Source organism: Protomyctophum bolini (assembly GCF_963924005.1).
Source record: "Protomyctophum bolini genome assembly, chromosome: 4".
NCBI classification, from domain to species: Eukaryota; Metazoa; Chordata; class Actinopteri; order Myctophiformes; family Myctophidae; genus Protomyctophum; species Protomyctophum bolini.
The window spans coordinates 6,517,457-6,538,409 of NC_137865.1; the positions used below are offsets into that span (position 1 = coordinate 6,517,457).

At 43.4% G+C, this 20,953-nt stretch overlaps 1 protein-coding gene across 1 annotated transcript in view; it reads right to left on the bottom strand.

Annotated features, from left to right (window-relative positions):
• Positions 1 to 20,953, bottom strand: part of cadps2 (Ca++-dependent secretion activator 2) — a 159,033-nt gene that overhangs the window by 25,201 nt on the left and 112,879 nt on the right. The window contains 6 exon segments of the mRNA XM_080760671.1: positions 575 to 658; positions 2,473 to 2,547; positions 7,480 to 7,494; positions 10,067 to 10,214; positions 11,888 to 12,043; positions 19,359 to 19,500. Of these exon segments, the coding sequence (XP_080616797.1) occupies positions 575 to 658; positions 2,473 to 2,547; positions 7,480 to 7,494; positions 10,067 to 10,214; positions 11,888 to 12,043; positions 19,359 to 19,500 (620 nt within the window).

Sequence of the window (20,953 nt, forward strand, 5' to 3'; positions counted from 1 at the left end):
TATATATTCACGTAGTTGGCAACAAAAAAAAAAAGAGTAAATTGTAAAGGTCTAAGCATTTTATAGGGGATACTAAAGAAGAAAGAAAAGAAGGTTGAATTAGTGGCTGAAGTGGTTCATGTTTCAAACACTTTAAACGGGGTGATATTGTGTGATATTATATGACATGCAGACGTCCAAACCCACAATGTAAAAGAAAGCATTTGCACAGTGTTGTCATTTTGTATCCGGGCTCAATGGGGGATGCATGGAAACACACAGATATGCAAACCGACCGGTCGGGTCGGTCGGTCGTAATGAATGAAACACAACGTGGTGAATAAGGCGGAAGACTAAGAATATACACTCACTGGGACTTCCACATATTTGGCTGCTGCTTTCACCTTCGAGGAGGAGGAGGAGGAATAATGATACAAGAGTTCAACGGAGGGAAGAAGAGGATCCAGTTTCCACAAAATAACGCCTTGCTTTTTTTTTCTTTAAACTATTATAGGCGTGAAAAGAAACAGGCTTTAAGGTCGTTCTCTTGACGAGGCCGGGACGACAAAACAACAACACGGCTACTTTTACTTACTGTGAAGGAGAGGATGGAGGAGAATAACGTCCCTTCGTCGTATCTGGACAGTTTGGACAGGAGGCCGTCCAGAACGCAGACCAACTGGGGGGAGGAGTTCAACATTTACATGAACCACAAGCATCCCTCATTTGTGCATGTCATAATAATAGGAAAACCTTTGGTGAAAATAGGTGATTGTTTGCCGAAAATAGCTGATTTCGCAAATGTGACGTGTTGTTGCGCATATTCATTATCAGTTTTCTGTGAAGAGATTTGGTGTAGTGCAAGGGTTTCCAAACAATCATATTTGAACTGGGGACCCACCAAAACAATCATATTTGAACTGGGGACCCCCCCAAACCAATCATATTTGAACTGGGGACCCCCCAAACAATCATATTTGAACTGGGGACCCCCCAAACAATCATATTTGAACTGGGGACCCCCCAAACAAATCATTTTTGAAATGGGGACCTCCCAAAACAATCATATTTGAACTGGGGACCCCCCAAACCAATCATATTTGAACTGGGGACCCCACAAAACCAATCATATTTGAACTGGGGACCCCCCAAAACCAATCATATTTGAACTGGGGACCCCCCAAACCAATCATATTTGAACTGGGGACCCCCCAAACAATCATATTTGAACTGGGGACCCCCCAAACAAATCATTTTTGAACTGGGGACCTCCCAAAACAATCATATTTGAACTGGGGACCCCCCAAACAATCATATTTGAACTGGGGACCCCCCAAACAAATCATTTTTGAACTGGGGACCTCCCAAAACAATCATATTTGAACTGGGGACCCCCCAAACCAATCATATTTGAACTGGGGACCCCCCCAAATCAATCATAATATTTGAACTGGGGACCGCCCAAACCAATCATATTTGAACTGGGGACCGCCCAAACCAATCATATTTGAACTGGGGACCCCCCAAACCAATCATATTTGAACTGGGGACCCCACAAAACCAATCATATTTGAACTGGGGACCCCCCAAACCAATCATATTTGAACTGGGGACCACACAAAACCAATCATATTTGAACTGGGGACCCCCCAAACCAATCATATTTGAACTGGGGACCGCCCAAACCAATCATATTTGAACTGGGGACCCCCCAAAACAATCATATTTGAACTGGGGACCCCCCAAAACCAATCATATTTGAACTGGGGACCCCCCAAAACAATCATATTTGAACTGGGGACCCCACAAAACCAATCATATTTGAACTGGGGACCCCCCAAAACCAATCATATTTGAACTGGGGACCCCACAAAACCAATCATATTTGAACTGGGGACCCCCCAAAACCAATCATATTTGAACTGGGGACCCCCCAAAACCAATCATATTTGAACTGGGGACCCCACAAAACCAATCATATTTGAACTGGGGACCCCCTAAAACAATCATATTTGAACTGGGGACCCCCCAAAACCAATCATATTTGAACTGGGGACCCCCCAAAACAATCATATTTGAACTGGGGACCCCCCAAAACCAATCATATTTGAACTGGGGACCCCCCAAAACCAATCATATTTGAACTGGGGACCCCCCAAAACAATCATATTTGAACTGGGGACCCCCCAAAACCAATCATATTTGAACTGGGGACCCCCCAAAACAATCATATTTGAACTGGGGACCCCCCAAAACCAATCATATTTGAACTGGGGACCCCCCCACCCCGACAAGAACTCACAGGCATTACATTTAGTTTGACTCGGTTCCACAGATAAATAAGCTCACGCGCCTCTTGCAGATTGGCTATTTTCACAATGTTTGTCTGTTTATTAATAATACTAATACTAATACTAATAATAATCGAGAGGCAGAAAAACAGCACTAATCTCGGTTTGATTTGGAATATCAAGGCTGCGCAAAGACATTTACCTTTGACACCAAGGATGAAATCATGTCTTTAAAAGCCTCGTCGATCAGCACATCGATTTTGGAATGGTATTGTTGCTGAGACGGGGAAAGAGGACAAAAAGAAAGACATTTCATGACTTTTTGAGGAATCAAGGATAACTCCTTGATTCTTTTATCAAGCGTAGACAATATTGTCGCTCTTAGTCTGTAAAAAGGGACACAATTCTAAACCTTGGTATGATCAAGCCAACTCTTCTATTCCTTACACACACACACACGCACACACACACACACACACACACACACACACACACACAGAGTCAGACGACTCACAATGACACACATGCACATTGTATTACTACTGTATACTTGTGAGGACATAACATCAGGACGGCAGTGTTATGAATGCCATCCTTTTTGCCGCTTTCAACCCCAACTCTGACCGAGTTATATATATGGCGTCACCCACTGAAAATCAACGGCTTGCGCTTGTAGATCTGTGCTCTCTGACCCCAAACCCTATAAATGCCTAACCCCTAATTGTAAAATTGCAAAAATCAACAATTTATTTTGTGAGGCTGGACCACGGAAAAATTCTACTATGCTTGTGGGGACATTTGGCTCCTCATATAGTAATGCAGCGCACGCGCGCGCACACACACACACACACACACACACGCGCACACACACACACACACACACACACACAGAGGACCAGCGAGGCGTGGAGAAGAATCGTCCCCAGCATCGGCGCTGAGTTAAGCAGCTAATAGGGCCATTATGCGTCTGAATGGCATTCCCCATCGGCGCTGGAAGGGCGATGGAATCTGAAGGATACGTTTTGTCCTCGGCCACAATTAGAGCTAGCCTTGTGTTTCGCCAAAGCACTGGTCCATCTGCGACGACCAAAGAGCTCACACTAGATTCAATTAATCCGCCATTTCATGTCTCATAACACCCCCCCCCCCCTCCCTCCTATATTCATGGCACCTTTTCCCTTGGAAAAAAAAAAAGAAAAGGAGAAGAAAAAAAATAAAAAAAAGCACGCCGGCCAAAAGGAGGGGAGGGTATAGAAAGGAAAAAAAAAAACAGGGAAAGGGAAAGAGAGAGCCTCAATTTGTAGCGTTGAATAGACCGCCTTCCTTCGCCCCGCTCACACTAGGCTGCGAGGGAGGGAGGGGGTAGGTGTTCATCTCTCAGCGACAATGCCCTTTCACTATGCAGTCTAAAGAACCCCCAAATTAAAAATTTCAATCAACAATGCTCACAGATCGCTGACAAACTGTGGGTCCAAGGGGGTCAACGCAAGAAAGCCCCAATTTTGCTTTCCTCCCTTTCTCTCTCTCTCTCTCTCTCTCTCTCCCCCGTCTGTATAAAATGGCAGCTTGCTTTCCGGGGGAGACACATTTTTTTTTCTTCCTGGCAAATCCTTGAGGCCTTTTTTTTTTTTTTTCTCTCTCTCTTTACCTCAATTAACATTGCTGCGTCTGCCTTTTTTAAACACAGATGGAGTTGTTTTTCATTTCTTATTTATTTATTTATTCAGCACAGTATTAAAAACAATACAATGAACATACAAATATAAAAAGGGGGAAAGCGCTTAGGATGAGGCAAAAAGCCCAATTGGGGGCTTATAGGAGAATACAAAACAAAGAAAACGGAGAAAAGAAGAGATAATACAAAGACATATAATTAAGTGATCTGGTCAATTAAATTGGGTCCTATAAACTTATGTTTGAAATGATTTAATGACGTAGAATTTGATGAGATTGCTGTATAGGTGTTCCATATATAGCCTGGGCCCCCTCGTGTATCTGATGGAGAACTGACACACAGACCAGTACGGAACCTTGGGAGATGAAAATGATTTGCCTGTATCGTACTGAAATGGTGCACATCACTGTTGAACTCAAAGAAGGCTTTACGTGGCAAAGGAAATTAAACTGGCTGCATATGGAACAATACTTGTATGTATTTAATTCGAGATTAAATCCAAGGTTGGTAAAATATTGAGTTGTTTGAAAAGAGGGGGCAGAATGAGCAGACTAATCACTGTATGTAACATGTTTGTAACATAATGAAGTTTGTGAAGATGTGTATTATAAGTAGCTCCCCAAATTATATTGCAGTATATATAAGATATGGATTCATTTAACTATAATAAAGTGTTGGGAGACAACAATTATGATTAACCAGACTGCGGAATTTGCCAATAATGCCAATAGATTTGGATATTGTCTTACAGACGTGGCTAATGTGGTTTTTCCAGCTTTAATAGTCTGGATAATTACATGAAGGAAGGTTGTTGATGTAACCTGAGTGATCGGGTCATCGCCTATAGACGGACACGTGTTGGATTTACAACACTTTTTATATTTTTATGTAAATACAATAACATTTGATTCTTTTTTTTTATATCCAGTGATAATTTGTTTTGATTTAAGGGGACCAAATCAAGAGCTTCTCTGGATACGGGAACTGTATTGCAGTAGTAGATTCAATTGTACAAAGTACAAAATTCGCAAACTCTCATGGGTTGAAAATAGTTTGATGTACAGTACTGTATGTGCATTCATCGATGCATTTAACTGTAGTTAAATGCATTGATGAATGCACACGTATTGATGTAAAATGCACAGTATATTTATATTTACTCCTGTTAACTGGTTCAGACCATACTGTATACGACGTGTGGGCACGTCATAAGCAATACTGTACACGTCCTAGCGCATTTTCAACGATACCAAACGAGTAAAAGTGGCCGTATCTTCCCCGGCACCCCGAGCTTCTATTTTGAAGGAATCCCGGCACTAATTGTGTTTTAATTAATAGCTCATAAAACATGCAAATCCTGGTCCCGGTCCAATTAGTGCTGAGAGCCAATCAAGGACTCCTGATAGGTGGTGGTGTTGTTTTTATTATTGCACCATATATGGAGCTGGCCTGTTCTGACATCACAACACTCCATGCCTCCATATTTGGGCATGCCTATAAGGGTCGATTCATACTCCTATTTTACCGCCGTTTCGGCGCGCTGTAGTGCCGAAATGATTTCGGCTCGTCAGATATTTTCAGTAGCACCGAAGAGTCGACTTTAACCTCAAATGACAATTTACAATTTACTATTTAGGCATTTAGCAGACGCTCTTAATCCAGAGCGATTTACATTAAGCAAGAACAAAAGCATGGGAATACATCACATAAAAGCATTTATCATGAAACATGCGTAAGCTAAGAAAGTAACAGTGGAATATCTATATAATGAAACTATACATATAAACTATACATATATACTACTATGCTATACATATGTACTATGGCGTGCTATGACTATATACAATGCAATTCTAGTGCTGTCTACATAACATGCTATAAGTCTGTTTCAAATGCTATCTAAGTCTACAGAAGTGCTATCTAATGACGTCACATTGTAGGCTCTACAGCGCCGAACCGACTTTTATTCGGCTCTAAAATAGGAGTATGAATCGGCCCTAACACAGAACTCCATATTATGTACGCGTGTATGTCTCAGTAATCCACATAACTCGAGAACCGTTCTCCCCACCAACTTGGTGACTCCTCCTCCCAAACCTGGCGATCTGCAGGTACCGTACACTTTCTTCCTTTATATATCTATTCCTTTGTCCTGTGTTTCATACTGCATTACTGCCCTGTATGTATGTCTGTCTGTCTGTCTGTCTTTTTTGTGTGTCCCTCGCCTTGGCACTCCAATCATCCGGCCCCATCCAGCGGCTATACACATTTTGAGATGTCTACATTTTTAAGAGACATCTCAATAGAATAAAACTAATTTCCAGACTGTACTGAAAGTTTAGCGTGTTGAATGGACATATGATGGAGAAACCGGGTTAATGGCAGACGGCCCAGACGCCCATTCACCACTTGAGTATGTCAGAAATACAGGGATCTCTTTAAATGACACTTTGCTGCAAACCGCCGTTGGATAAAGGTGTTCAAATGCAGCGCATAGTATTTGGAATTGAGTTTAAATTGAAATCTCCCTCAGGACGAGGCATAGAGGCAAATGTGTGTGTGCCTGTGTGTGTGTGTGTGTGTGTGTGTGTGTGTGTGTGTGTGTGTGTGTGTGTGTGTGTGTGTGTGTGTGTGTGTGTGTGTGCGTGGGGAGACCTTCTACTACAACACTGGTTCTCAAAGTGGGGTCGTGTGTGTGTGTGTGTGTGTGTGTGTGTGTGTGCGCGCGCGTGTGCGTGTGTGTGCATGTGCTTAGGGGGGACCTTTTACTAAAACACTGGTTCTCAAAGAAGGGTCCGGGAACCCGAAGCGGTCTTTGAGGGGGCGTTGCAGGGGGTCCCCAGATAAATGATTAACAGGAACCAAAATGGACCCTCGTGGGTTTGTAACTCGGAGTGTTCAAAATGGATCCTTACGGGGGTTACCATTTTGTACCTGGAATCGAACAGTGTAGATAGGATCAAATGGCCTAATGCCTTCATATGAAAATGCCCTTTTTTAAGAGAAGTTCAATGATCAAATCTCAAGTTTATGCAAAATCTAGCTTATGATGGTGAATCTGCTTCTACACGTTTCTATATTCGTTCGCCGAGTCAGCAAGTCTCGCTCTCTGGAGGTCTTGTTTAACACATCCTACTGGGAAAAAATCGCTGCCGGGCTCAAACCTGGTACGACTTTCGTCCTAAAACGTTTCAGGACATAGAAAACAGAACCTGCGTTCCGATGGATCCAGCATAGGTATTGATAGTTCAACTTCATCATTGCTGTATGATGGTTGCTCTTGCTCTCCACCGTACAAACGCACGGCAAAGATATAACGATATGAGCCGCTGTGTAGATTGTATATATGAGGTCTAAAGACAAACCACCCACTCCCTTGCAGTTTAGTCTGTTAAGCTTTTTTTTTTGTAAAACATACTTGGTGATACAACTCATTCACTCAATAAACAAATACAAAAATAAATACAATATATTATGCGGCGTTGGGATTAAACAAAAGAAAACACACAAGACGATGAGGTGATGGAAACTTACCCATTGATTGTCAGTCTTGGATTCAAAAAATGACGTGCAGAACATGTGGATATGGGAAAAACATGGAAGGAGGAAGTGAAAGAAACCGTCGTTCAGATTATCATTCATTTATACAGGGGTTCCTACAGTTTCTTCAGAAAACCTTCGGCATAAACATACAGAAATGTGGGAGTAATCATGCATAACACTGTACACCAATAAATGCAATAAACATACTAGTAGTAATACAAGTAGTAAACATAATATACTGCTGTTCATTTTGACAGCAGTCTTTAGAATAAAACTTTGTTTAGTATATTAGTCCCATTTTAGTCATCTGAAATGTTTTAGTTTTATTTGACTAAAATGTACAGTTGATTTAGCAAAACAAACATTTATTTTGGTGGGCCACGATGGCGTTGTAATGCCTGCCTCAGGTTATACTAAAATAGACGATCTACAAGCTCACAAAGGTGTCTGCGACGTGAGCTTGTCCAGTGGCTATTTCCAGAACGCGACACCTGCAAACAATTACTAATTTGATGCTTTTGTGTGATAGTATGTATGCCAAGTAGTAGGGCATTCATTTACGAAAAAACACAAAACGTTTAAATATGGATAGAGAGATAAGCCCCGACAGCAAATCCCGACAGCAAACGCTATCTAAAATAGCTTTAAAAAATAGCTTTAGCAATAAAAAACTAAGCGCAGTTCAAACCAAGATGCAGCTGTGTCCTATAACGACATTATTACAGCTATACCACACATTATCAATGTGCACGTCCTCCTCCATGGAGTATATTATGCCGTTAGAGGCGGCACTAATGTGAGTCAGTTCATTTCTTCTTAGAGACTATTTACAGTATGGACACTTTTCCACCAAAAGAAGTTCTAGAACTGGTTCCGCCAGTAGAAAAGGCAGAGACCCCCCCCCCCCCCCTCCCTTTCTTTATATGATGATTTCCTGCTTTTCATAGAAGTGTATATTTAAGTACGTCTTTAAACGTTCTGATGAATTGAAAATGGAGGACTCCGATTAGACTCTAGACTTAGTCTTAGTGCTTTTCGTGGTTTTGTCCTCAAAGTAGCCGTTTTTGCATTAGCGTGTGCTTTCGTTTGAAATGTACCCATTACATACTGTGAAATAAAATAAAATCATCAATCAATCAATCAATCAATCAATCATTCATTAGGTGGGGGAAAAAAATAACCAAACTGGTTCAAACCGGGGTGGAAAAGGTGCCTATATATGAGTCAGTTTTAGTCAATTCACCTCAGAGGCGGCTCAATGTGAATCAGTGAGTGATTCAATTCACCTGCGCACTATGCAAGTCAGAGACAGCGAGAGAAGGAGCTGAAGGTCAGCTGTGAACTTAGCTCTCTGCCGAGGCAGGAGGTGGCCCAGAGGGTTTAGCTTTCAGTGCAGCTAAGGCTGCAGGAGGAGAGGCTGCTTGCTGCACACCCACTGTCAGCCATTTTGCCATTTGAATGAGAAGCCCATGTGCCCTGCCATGGTGATTTTGTCAAATTAAATTGACAATTTAAAAGGTCTGCCTTGTTCACGTACAGTATAGGCTAGATAGGGCCGATAAAGGTGAACATGAAGTCCTTCAAAAAATCATTGAGAAACTTTCAAAATTGTGAGTACAGGACAACTTTAGTTTTTTTCAACCAAGGTTCATGTTTTAGGTTGTTATTAGAGAAAGTAAAAGATGAGTGTTCATTTTTCTTCATTTGCTGCTTTCTTTCGTTTTAGGGATTTTAGCGGTTTTTGACAGGGGGGGATTTTTACATTTTATAGCTATTTATTTATTTATTATTTACTCTAGTCCTACTAAACTCCAAGAAATTACATCTGGCCACAAAAGATCACGAGATCTACTGAATGTGTCAAACTGACATATTGAGCCTATGACACACAGTGTGGCTTCCCCCCAGCCTCCTTCACATTCAGTAGATCCTGTGATCTTCCGTGGCCAAATGTAATTTCCTGGGGTATATTAGGACTATAGTAAATAATAAAAAAAAAAGAAATCGCCATAATAGTTTGTAAAGAAATACATATTTAGCCCCATGCTCGAATGCCCCCGCCCCCCCCCCCTGTCAAAAACCGCTAAAATCCCTAACACGAAAGAAAGCAGCAAATGAAGAAAACTTAACACTCATCTTTTACTTTATCTAACCCTCATGGGTTAATGTCAGAATACTGATATGTTGGTTTCGCAGCCGTTTACAATTCCACAACATGCAAACATGACCAAGCTTTAATTACTTACTAAATTAGTAGCTCATTGCTTCAACACAAGTATAATTAAAGGCATTTGAAATTACGGTACATAAAAATGTTAATTTTCAGGATTCCAATTCAAAAATTGGAAAAAATAATTCAAGATTTCGCACTGCGACGCAGTAATATATGGCCCTATAGGGAGTGAGTGTGGAAATATAGTGGCCCTCTCCATCGTCAAAGTTGCCCACACCTGACCTAAAACATGAACCTTGGTTGAAAAAAAACTAAAGTTTGCAGTTTGTGTGACGCTCCAACAACTACAGTATGGACACAGCAGTTGTCGGGGGGAAGGTGGTTAAAGCAGTCTGTCAAACGTACCTCTTGTCCGGCGTCCAGCACACAGAGTTTGGAGCACTGCGCCCTGGCGTCCATCAGCACGTTGAACATGGTGCACATGGACAGCGACACCCGGAACTCCGTGGACTTGCTGGCCTTCTGCATCTTGGCGTCGAAGGCGGATTTCGTTCTAAAAAGTGAGACAAAATTCCCACGTTAAGTCACACGTCGCCGACCTAAAAGTTTTCTGCGTTGCCACTGTTATTGTATAACCTCTGCTGGCTCATCTGCCAGTGAGGAGCGCCCCTCACCTTCTCCGCCTGCCACCCCTCCCCCAGGCCAAACACAAATTGTGTTTTGCATAGACACTGGGCCAAACTGAATGCATACCACATTGGATTTGACACACCTGCACTTTGCTGGTGGGGGGACAGGTGTGTACTACTACCCCTGTATCACGGCTTGTATATCACAGCTCTCTGTCTACCGAGCAATCTCCGTTCCTACTCTCACCTATATGGTCATGAAGTGTGGGTCATGAGCGAAAGAATAAGAATAAGAATAAGTGGCCGAAATGAGTTTTCTTCGACGGGTGGCTTAGAGATAGGGTGAGAAGTTCAGTCACGCGTGAGAGACTCGCAGTAGAGTCACTGCTTCTTCGCCTTGAAAGAAGCCAGCTTAGACGTGGTTCAGGCATCCGGTTAGGAATCTAGGATGCCTCTCCGGCGTCTCCCTCGAGGCATATCTCACTGGGAGGAGACCCCCTGGGGCAGACCAAGGCGCAGTTGGAGGAAACACATCGACTCACTGGCCTTGGAACGTCTCGGGATCCCCCCCCCAGGAGAAAGTCACTAATGTTGCTCTGGAGAGGGACGTCTGGAGCACTCTGGTGGAGCTGTTGCCCCCGCGACCCGACTACGGATAAGCAGTTGAAGATGGATGGATGGATCACTGCCGTAACACTCGCACCTTAATGCTCCCACTTCAAAGGGATCTTCAGTGATTTCACTTAATTCAAATATCACTTTTCGGTTTTTTTGGTGATAATCCTCCCTACTATAGTGTGTGCTGATCATAACAAGGAGGCAAACGCATGCCTTTCAGCCTTTGTATTGTAGCCTACTCGTCTGACAGGTATATGTCTCTTTGAAAAGCTTTAGTGCTTCCGATTGTGCGGGGGAGGGGTGACAACGACACATCTTGCCTGCCAAACTGTTTCCCGATTTCCAAACAACAGCCGCGAAAAGTTGACTCTGTCCGCAGCAGCGGATCATCAAGGGATCAACAGCTGCAGCCCATTTCATCACGTTCGCGCTAATGAAACAAAACACTACACGGTGACGGCACAGGATTATTATTATCTCAGAAGATGATGTTACCCTGCAGGTAAAGTAATGCGTCAATGTGCCCCCCCCACCACCGGTAATAGGACAAGTATACCCGATTACCCGTCCTTAGCAACATATATGTTAATATAGAGCTGGGGAGACCGTTACTGAAGAAACACTCGATAGCAAAGACTGCTATCATCTTACCCTACCTTTAACACCACCTTAACAGCAGCTTCCACTAGTTGTCGACATAATAACATAAACACAGCATTAGTCATGCTATTCTGCATCATAATCTACTATTGTGCAGTATAAGAAGTAAATAATCCTCACAACAAAAGGTATATTTTCTCACAATAACAGCCTGCAGAGGTTCGGAAAGGTAGGTGTGATCGCGAGGATAACAAATGAAGAGCGGGGCGTAACAAAGTAAAAAAATCTTGACAGAACACACACACACACACACACACACACACACACACACACGCACACACACGCACACACACACCCCCCGTCCTTGACCCTCTCTGACCTTTTGACACACGCCTCCATCATGTCGCTGGCCATGAGCTTGAGCCTCTGCTCCAGGTGTTTGGCGAACTCGGGCTCCGGCCAGTGGAGGTCCATGACAAACATCTGCAGCGCGTCCAGTTTCCAGAACAGGTCCTCCGAGGTCGCCGAGCCATTGCTGAATAGGTAAACAGAACTGTATTAATTTAATTTGTACGCCAACGTACACGTAACACTTCTTCTTTAATCTTTATGCGCCGTGCATGCATGTGTCCCGGTAGCTCAGCCTGGTAAGAGCTCTTGACGTTGGAACCCAACAAAGGTCATGGGTTCGATCCCGGGGCACCGCCAACTCAGCGTATGTGAGTAGCACGGCTTGGGGAACGCAAGTCGCACGGTATAAGGACTAGGAGCTGACGGTATTATGTGGCGCTCCACCCTCGGTCTTGTAACGGGGACTAGAACTCTTCACCGGGTCCCCCCGGTCTGTCAATCGTTATGTGTAATAATATCTGAGTGGATCCGAGAAGACCCGTAGGATACGGTGTGTACTGTGAACTGTCTGTGCTTTTTTGTTGTTGTTGTTGTTGCAAATGTTAATAAAATATTCATTCAGTGTGTGATTGTGTCTGACTGAGGCTATATAGCTACTCTTTCTCTATGTCCGCTGCATGTGTCCTGCTCATGCTCCACATCGCTGCGGAGGAGAAAAACGGAGGGGAAGAAAAGTTCCGTTTAAAGTTGTGATCATTTAGGCTGACCTAGGATCAGGTTAGTGTTACGAACGGCTGTGTTACGTAGTGATGATTATGCTGATTTAGGATCAGCAAGCGCAGCAATGGTTTAGCCTTTGCGCCGATTTGAATGAAAACACCGGCGTGCAATTACACATCATGTCACGATCACGGAGCCCGACAACAGTGTTGGCCTCAACGAGGTGAAAGCAAACTAGCAAAGCTCAAATCAAATTAATATAAGTGTGTGTTGGGCTTCTCTCTCTCTCTTTCTCTCTCTCCCGCTGTAATCATAAAATGGTAATTGGTCAATACGTTATATAATTTCTATATAGTCCACATTTATGTCTGCCTGGCTGGGTCGGGTCTCTCGGAATGTCGGAAATAATCGGATCTCGGTCGGACTCGGCGCGCCACCATTGGAATGCATTGGCTGGGCCTCGATTTCCCAGAACCCTTTGCATGCCAGTGCGACAGAAAAAAACATTGTGGTGACGTCATCAGAACGCGTCACCTATCCCATTCTGTCCGATGGAAACCCCATAAGTCTTCAAATGTATTAAGTCTTAAAACACAAATGAAACAATGAAAACGTACTGTATAACTCGTGCAACTCATTATTGGGAGGGAAGCTGTTCTACAATCAATTAACTCGTGTAACTCGTGCACGGGTGGGAAAGTGATTTATTTAATGAATAAAATGTCATTTTGGCCAAACTGTATATGGTAGAGCATGTTAATACAATAACAACTCATACAACTCCGGTGGTGGTATTGAGTCTTCCTGCTCTTCTATTGAGACATTATATAGGATCTGACACGAATGTCAATTCATCCCCTGAGCAAGCAGGCTGGCTCCATTAGCTCAATGGAAAACATATCAGCACTTTGCGCAAGGGAACCGTGTTCAAATCTAGGAGTAGGAGACGGAGAGTAAAGTTGCATGCACCTTTGTCCGAAATAAGTAAATAACGTAACGTTTTTTTTTCTCTTCTGAAATGGTGAGAGACTCTGCTTCTTCCCTGAACCACTCCAGACTTCTCGGGACATCTGGGGGAAAGGGTCGTGAAATAAACGTGGAGAAAGACGGTGTTCAGTTTTTATTCACCACTTAACAACCTCTCAGAAAACTCTGCTTGTCTGCTCTCAGTTCTTTTAAATCAAACCAAAATGTTTCCTTCTTTTTGCCACTGCCTTTTTTTTTACTGGCATTTAGCTTTTTAATAATTCTTTCTGCAATGTAATTTTTTTCCCTAATTTGTCTGTTTCATATTGTCTCTTTTTGTCATTGTATTCAAATGTCCTATAACGTGTTTTCTCTCGTGTTGCATGTTTAGCAAATTAGCATGAAGCACTTTGAATTGCCTCGTCGTTGAAATGTGACAGACAAATATAGTCATACATATTCTACAAGTGGGAAGGAGGACTTCAGGCACCGCTTTAACGACTCCCAACATCGCTTTAACGATTAGGAAAAAACATGCACTTTTCGAATATTCAGTTACTGAAAGACGACCCGAGCCAACTGTCAGGCAAGGCCGAGGAGGACACTCCTAAAAAAAAAAACAGGCAGACAGATGGGCCTCCGTCCCCACCTTGTCCCTCGTGTGCAGGTTAACATGGCAACACATGGCAACGGGCGAACGCTCGGTGCCACAACGACATCCAAGTGTACAGCGCCGCTCGGCGAAGAATGACACGCTAGCCATGAGGGTGCGGGAGTGACGGCTGGGCTGGGGGGGGGGTAAAAAAAAACAGCACTCTCTCCACTCCTTCACTTTTGTCACTCTCGCCTTTAAAAGACTGTTACCTTAACAAGTGGCGCACAGGAATAAACGCTTTGGGATAAGTCCGTGGTGCATTTAATCGTTCGGTGGCCATCCCCCTCATGTCTAATTAGTGGCGCTCTTCAGCGAGCGCTCCTCTCTCTCTCTCTCTCTCTCTCCTCTCTCGCCCCGCTCCCCAGGGATACGGAGTGATCCCACACGCCCGTCTGTGCTCGCTAACGAAGTGCCAGTTTTTTTTTCATTTTCTTTTTTACATTGCTTTTTTTTTTCTTTTTTAATAGGAATAACCGAGGCAAGGAAAAGGCAGATGGAAGTACTCCGACGAACGAGTTTGGGCGGGTGGGGTGGTGGGACGGACGGACGGACGGTCCTGGCGGTTTAGGATTGTATGGGAGAACACCCCCCAAGAGAAACACACCTCATTGGTGTATTTGGGAGTGACACTCCCCCATTTCACTACTGAAGCCCCACAGGTTACTTCCGTAAACCCCGTGTTCTCTGGTGATATTTCATACAGTACTTTTAAGTGTGGTTGCCCTATAACAGGGCAACCAGACCAGATTGTTATTGAAATTGAGTGATACTTTGCCAGTTTTTGCCGCACACACTCGAGCCATGTGTCAAATCGACCGGCTTCACCGGGAATCGTGTGCATGTATTTTGCTAAGAGATCCGTTGCATAGTTTAATTGATATTAATTACTTAGTAACAACAGAAAGTTTGCCATAACTCACAAAATGTCTGGTAGATTTATCCCTTGCAAGCTGCAATGGAAACATGGTTGTGGTTTCTTCAGTCTTCAGCACCCAACATGACAACACACTCAGTGGTGTAAAGTAACTAAGTACATTTACTCAAGTACTGTACTTAAGTAACAAGTGATTTTGCGTTACTTTATTCAAATGTTAGTATTTCAAATGTTTTACTACAATATCTAGGGCCACAAATGTTGTACTTGTACAACGTGTACAAGTTGAGCTTGCAGTTCTGCTACTTTCAAAAGTTTTTGAAATGGGACATTCGGCATAATGAGTACTTTCTATTTTTAGTACTTTAAGTACATTTTAATACTGATACTTTTGAACTTTTACTCAAGTCAATTTTAAATTCTGGACTTTTGCTTTTTGTAGTGTTTGTACATTGCAGTATACTTAAGTAAAAGTATAAACTTAAGTACTTTTTTCCACTACTGCGCACACACACACACACACACACACACACACACACACACACACACACACACACACACACACACACACACACACACACACACACACACACACACACACACACACACACACACACACACACACACACACACACACACACACACACACACACACACACACAATATTAACCACTTAAAACCCAACATCTTGAGGGGGTTAATTAGATTTTTTTAAATTTGACTTAATTTGAAAAAGAAATATAATGCAGTGGAAAACTATAACTTATCAGCCTGGCTAATAAAGCCAGACTGGCTTATAGTTTTCCACTGCATTAGATTACTTTTTCTATTTTTAAGATCCGTTTCTGCCTTTATTGATAGTTTCAAGTGAAGATGGACAGGAAAGAGGGAGAGCGATAAGGGGAGAGACATGCAGCAAAGGTCGCCATGAACGGGACTCGAACACGCGACACGCTGTCAGGCCAGAGCCTATAATGTGGCATGCGCCTGGACCACTAAGCCATCTATAGAAACACCCATCAACCATGAAGTATGGGGTTTAAGTGGTTAACAACACAATCTGCTACAACATGCTTACATACAATGCTTTATGATTATGATTTTTGCACAATCTTCATCTTAAAAATAGTGGAAACAGCTGATCTACGAGCTCAAAACGCATGCATTCTCAGCTTGCAGATCGTTATGTCCAGTATCGGCTATTTTTCAACTATTCATGTGTTAAAGTTTAAAGTTATTAAATGATGTAAGTTTGTCATATCTGCCATGTGTACCTTTCTTTTTTACAAAGCCTAAAAGCCAAACAGAAATGTAAAGTGCACTGGTTCCAAACAGCTCTTAGGGGGGGGGGGGGGGGGTCCCCCAGCTACAGTAAATGACTGACAGTTACAGGAACCAAAACGGACACCATAATATGTGTCTGTATATGTAGAATTACGGTATGAACACATATTGGGTCCGTGCGACAAACGAAGAAAAAATAAGTTTGGATATTGAGATTTGCCTGACAGCAACGATAAACCTAATTAAATGTTAAATAACTAAAAGTAAAATGTCTATTTCTAAAACGGGTAGTCCCAATACTTCATTCTGATTGGCTGGTTACCGTCACGTGACCGGTTGTAAACTCACCGATAACCCACTCCTTCAATCACTTTGTATCAAACTGCAGCCTTGTAGCTGAACTGGGGAAGGGGAGCACTTCATTGCTTTACAAACACATGCCGTGCGGGGGCGTCTAAGCACCGCCCCGTCTCATATGACTGTGAATGTGTGGCTCCAGGTAGCCCCGTAAAGATATCAAGCGCTATTCTCCCGTCACATAGGCTACTTGCGGAGCAAAATAAGGAAGTGTTGTGGCTCTGGCTCGCTCGCTCTGGTAGCGCAAAGCGTAGATACTTTTGTGAATGTAATAGTTTTATTAGGTTAATATTGCTATAATGTTTGTAACCGTTTTAGAAAAGCAATAAGCCACTCGAGGCCCCAGCTTACCGGGTATTTTACACTGGCTGCGGGGTAGAAGACCCTCCGCTGCGCGTTGGGTCTGCCTACGCCCCCAGCCAGTGTAAAATACCCGGTAACCTGAGACCTCTCGTGGCTTATTGCTTAAATTACTGCTGATAAAAGAAGAGAGCTAAAGAACAACAGCAATGGAATGAGAACAACGGCGGCCTGGGTTTGCAACGTGTATTCACAAGATCCACTAATAGACAGACAATGAAACATAATTCCCCCCCATGCCATGCCATGCCAGGCCACAGTGACCCACGAGGACTTGTGCCCATGCCACCCATCATGCTACAGACAGAGGCCCCTTTTCCACCCACAAAACTTTGTTCTAGAACTTGTTCGTTCCGCTCTAGGTTCTTGGAGGAACCTTGGTGCTTTCACGCAACCGGCCGTGAACCAGCTTGCGTGATTCTGACCAGTTTTAAGCAGAAAACATTGTAATTGAGGGCTGATGAATGGTTATACCCTGCCAGGTTCCATGATGATTCTCCACTTGCTTTTTGGCATAGTTTATATCGCATCTACATAATTCTAACCTGTAGTATAGTGGCACGCCCACATTGGTTCCCAGTTCAGGGCAAGAAAAAACAACTACTGTATATTTCCAAATAGTAACCCTGCCTCAAATAGCCTTTTAAACGCCAGAGGTCTGACACCATTTTGTGTTTCTTCAGCCTAATTTGGTTCTGCCCAGGTTATTATTTGCAGTTTTCTTTCAGTCTAATTGGAATTGTAACCAAATAATGACCCGGTGCAGGCCAGAGAAAAAATAAATAAAAGCCTATACTGCAAACTGCTGCATGGTTCCTTTTTAAAACGCCCGGTAGCATGGGCTACTATTTGGAAATATACATGCATTTCCTTATGGTTCCAGTTCTGAAACAAACGTTTAGGGTTCTGAACCAATTCCGGCTCAACTCCCCCGGTGGAAAAGGGACCAGTACGTGGGCCCGTGCTTGAGGCCCCGTGCCACATGCATGCCACCCCCGTGCCCCCCCCCCCCCCCCCCATACACACGTGCTGTCGCACAGCGGCCCCATCCACGCTGGTGCCGAGAAGCTGGGCATCTGTGGCAGCGTGAGGGGCAGGCTGGGTACTTTGGGAAGATGAGGCACGCTCGGCAGATTGCTGGTGATTGTCCTGTCGGAATAGGAGTCAGCGAACAGCAAAGATCCATCGTACAATGCAACACACCACCACAAGAACAAACGCTTATGAGAGAGTCAAAAAATGGGGAGTGAAGAAAGAAAGGAAACAAAGCAAACAGGGATTTTTCTGGAAAGTGAAATGCTTGCCTTTCTCCCTGCCCACTTCACATTCCATTAAGAGTCGTTGAATGGCATAACCCATAACAAACATAGACAAGTCAGTGTCAATACACCTTTTTTTCCCTTTCTTTTTTTAACCAATCCAAGTACATTATACTCTTGCCAATGGAATTGCGTTGCTAGGAAACAGCTTGGGTCCAAGTTTATTTCCTGTCAGCCACTGATATTCACCGACACTGCAAGCAACGACAGGAGACAAACTTGGAGGGTTTAGTAACGTTTATGTCCATGTCAGGTGTGAAAATGTCTATAGAATAACACGTGCAATACATTGTATCCTGTCTCCCGATTTGCCGTCGGCTATTATTATAGTGAATTGCGGTGCCACAGATATAAAAACCCATAGAGATTGCCCACACTAGCCTACTACAAAACGAAGAGCCTCTTAACACAAGTAGCAGTTGGTTTTGTATAGACGTGGTTTCTCAACCTGTGGGTCGAGACCTCCAGGGGGGTTCTCCCCACGTGATTGAAGTTCGGCCCAGATGACAGTGAAGAGAAAGAAAAGAGAAAAAAAGACGATCATTGAATCAAAAGTAATCAACAAAACATTCACCGACTTGTCAAATTATATATATAAAAAAAGAGACAAAAAAAATGTAAAAGTGGAAATATACCACGTAGGCCTATACTGTACAAGCTCACAACGCCAAGCTTGTATAGTTCATCTATTTTCACAAGATGTACGTAGCTGTGGAAACAGGCAAAACTAAAAGTATATAATACCTCAACTCCTACAATTCAAAGTGTCAGGGTGAGGGTGGTAGTGGTGGTGGTGGGGTGGCGGTCCCAGGTTCAAATATGATTATTTTGGGTTCTCAAAAGGTTGAGAGCCACTGTGGCACATGGTATGGAGATGTCAATACTGATGACGAACTCCAAATCAAATCATGGGGTGCTGAACGGGGGGGATAATTATGAAGTGCATGGAGGAGGGCCTTCTTACCTGACGGACTGCCAGGTCTCCTGTTCGAACCCCCGATGGATGGACTGGGCGATGGACGACTCCATGAGGTCGATGTAGCGCACCACCAGCGGCACGTACAGCTCCTGCAGGTGCTTGTGGAACGTTCCGTTGCACAGCTGGGCTGATGAGGTCGACCAGCAGAGAGGAACCGACACACACACAGGGAGAGAGAAAGGGCAATCCGATTACGGTGGCATTAATCTCCCTCTCAAACATGTCCGGTGTCATTTTACCGCCTACACCCAGGGCTTTTGTGAGCACGCTGGACAGTTTTTTTTAAGTTGCTTGATTCAGTACTTATTATATTTTTTATATCGATTTAATCAGACACGCCCCCCTTCCTATACAAACCCATCATAAATTCAAAACCCACTTAATTAATTTTGTGAAAAAAGAGACCCCTTGGCTGTACAAGCCTGTAAATGAGCTATAAGAGAAACCAAACGTTTGTGAAACAAGCTTCTAAATGATCTGAAAGCCTTTACTTGTACATTGTACTTTTTGTGGTAAAAGTGCTCAAACTTTCTTCTTTCCTGCCTTGATCTCCTTACTTCCCCCCCCCCCCCCCCCCTCTCTTCTCTCTTCTTCCCTTTCCTGTTCTTCTTGGAAAAATTGACATGATGGGAAAAGTTGATTCCGATTCCGACTCCAGCTGTGTCTTCTGTGTGTCATGGCCGCCTCCATGCATTTCCAATGGGAGTCACATGGTTGGAAGACACAACCTTGTTGCATGGCTGTCTTCTGCCTTCCCACCCCCCACCCCCCCATGCAACAAGGTTGTGTCTTCAAACCATGTGACTCCCATTGGAAATGTATTGATAACACACACAGGACACAAGTGTGTCTTGCGTGTGTCTTAGGTGTGAGTGAGTGACAACACACAAACGTGTGTGCATGGAGGTATCAATTGGCGTTAACAACTGACATTGGGGAGAAAATAAATACATAAATAATCGTGACGCTATTATGATCCCCTGCCCAAAGGACCCCTGGTGGGTCCCCGGAACCCCACTTTGACAACCACTGCTGTTATTATTAAAAGGAGATAAATAAACCGGGTGTGGATAATAACGCGAGCAGATGGAAGGGAAAAGGAGAACAGGAGGAGATAAACGAAAAAAGTGTGAGAGCGGATAGTGAAAGATAGGAAGAAAAATGCTCGGTGGGTCTCTGAGGACTTCATTAGTTCTAATTCCCTCCACTGTGTACCGTCATGAGTAACACTAGCCTTTTGGCCCCCGTGAGACGGCAAAGAAGCACTTCCCTCGCAACCGCCTTTGCTTTCCTTTGTGCAACACATGCAGACAAGCAAGTGAGCATTTAAAATAATCTGTACTACAGCTCGACTGACAAACTCAACAATCTTTTACCAGAAACAATTATACAAAACAAAAAAAGCCATCTTTCTTTTGCCTTCAGGGTGATATTAATGATAGAAGAACAAGCAGAACAAGTGAATGAACCCATTAAAAAAAAAACGTGAATCTCTCGAGGAACACATACCAGTATCCTGATTAGGTATCCGGTTTTTCAGGTTTTCCTAGTAATCTGTGACCTTATACAACTAACGAACG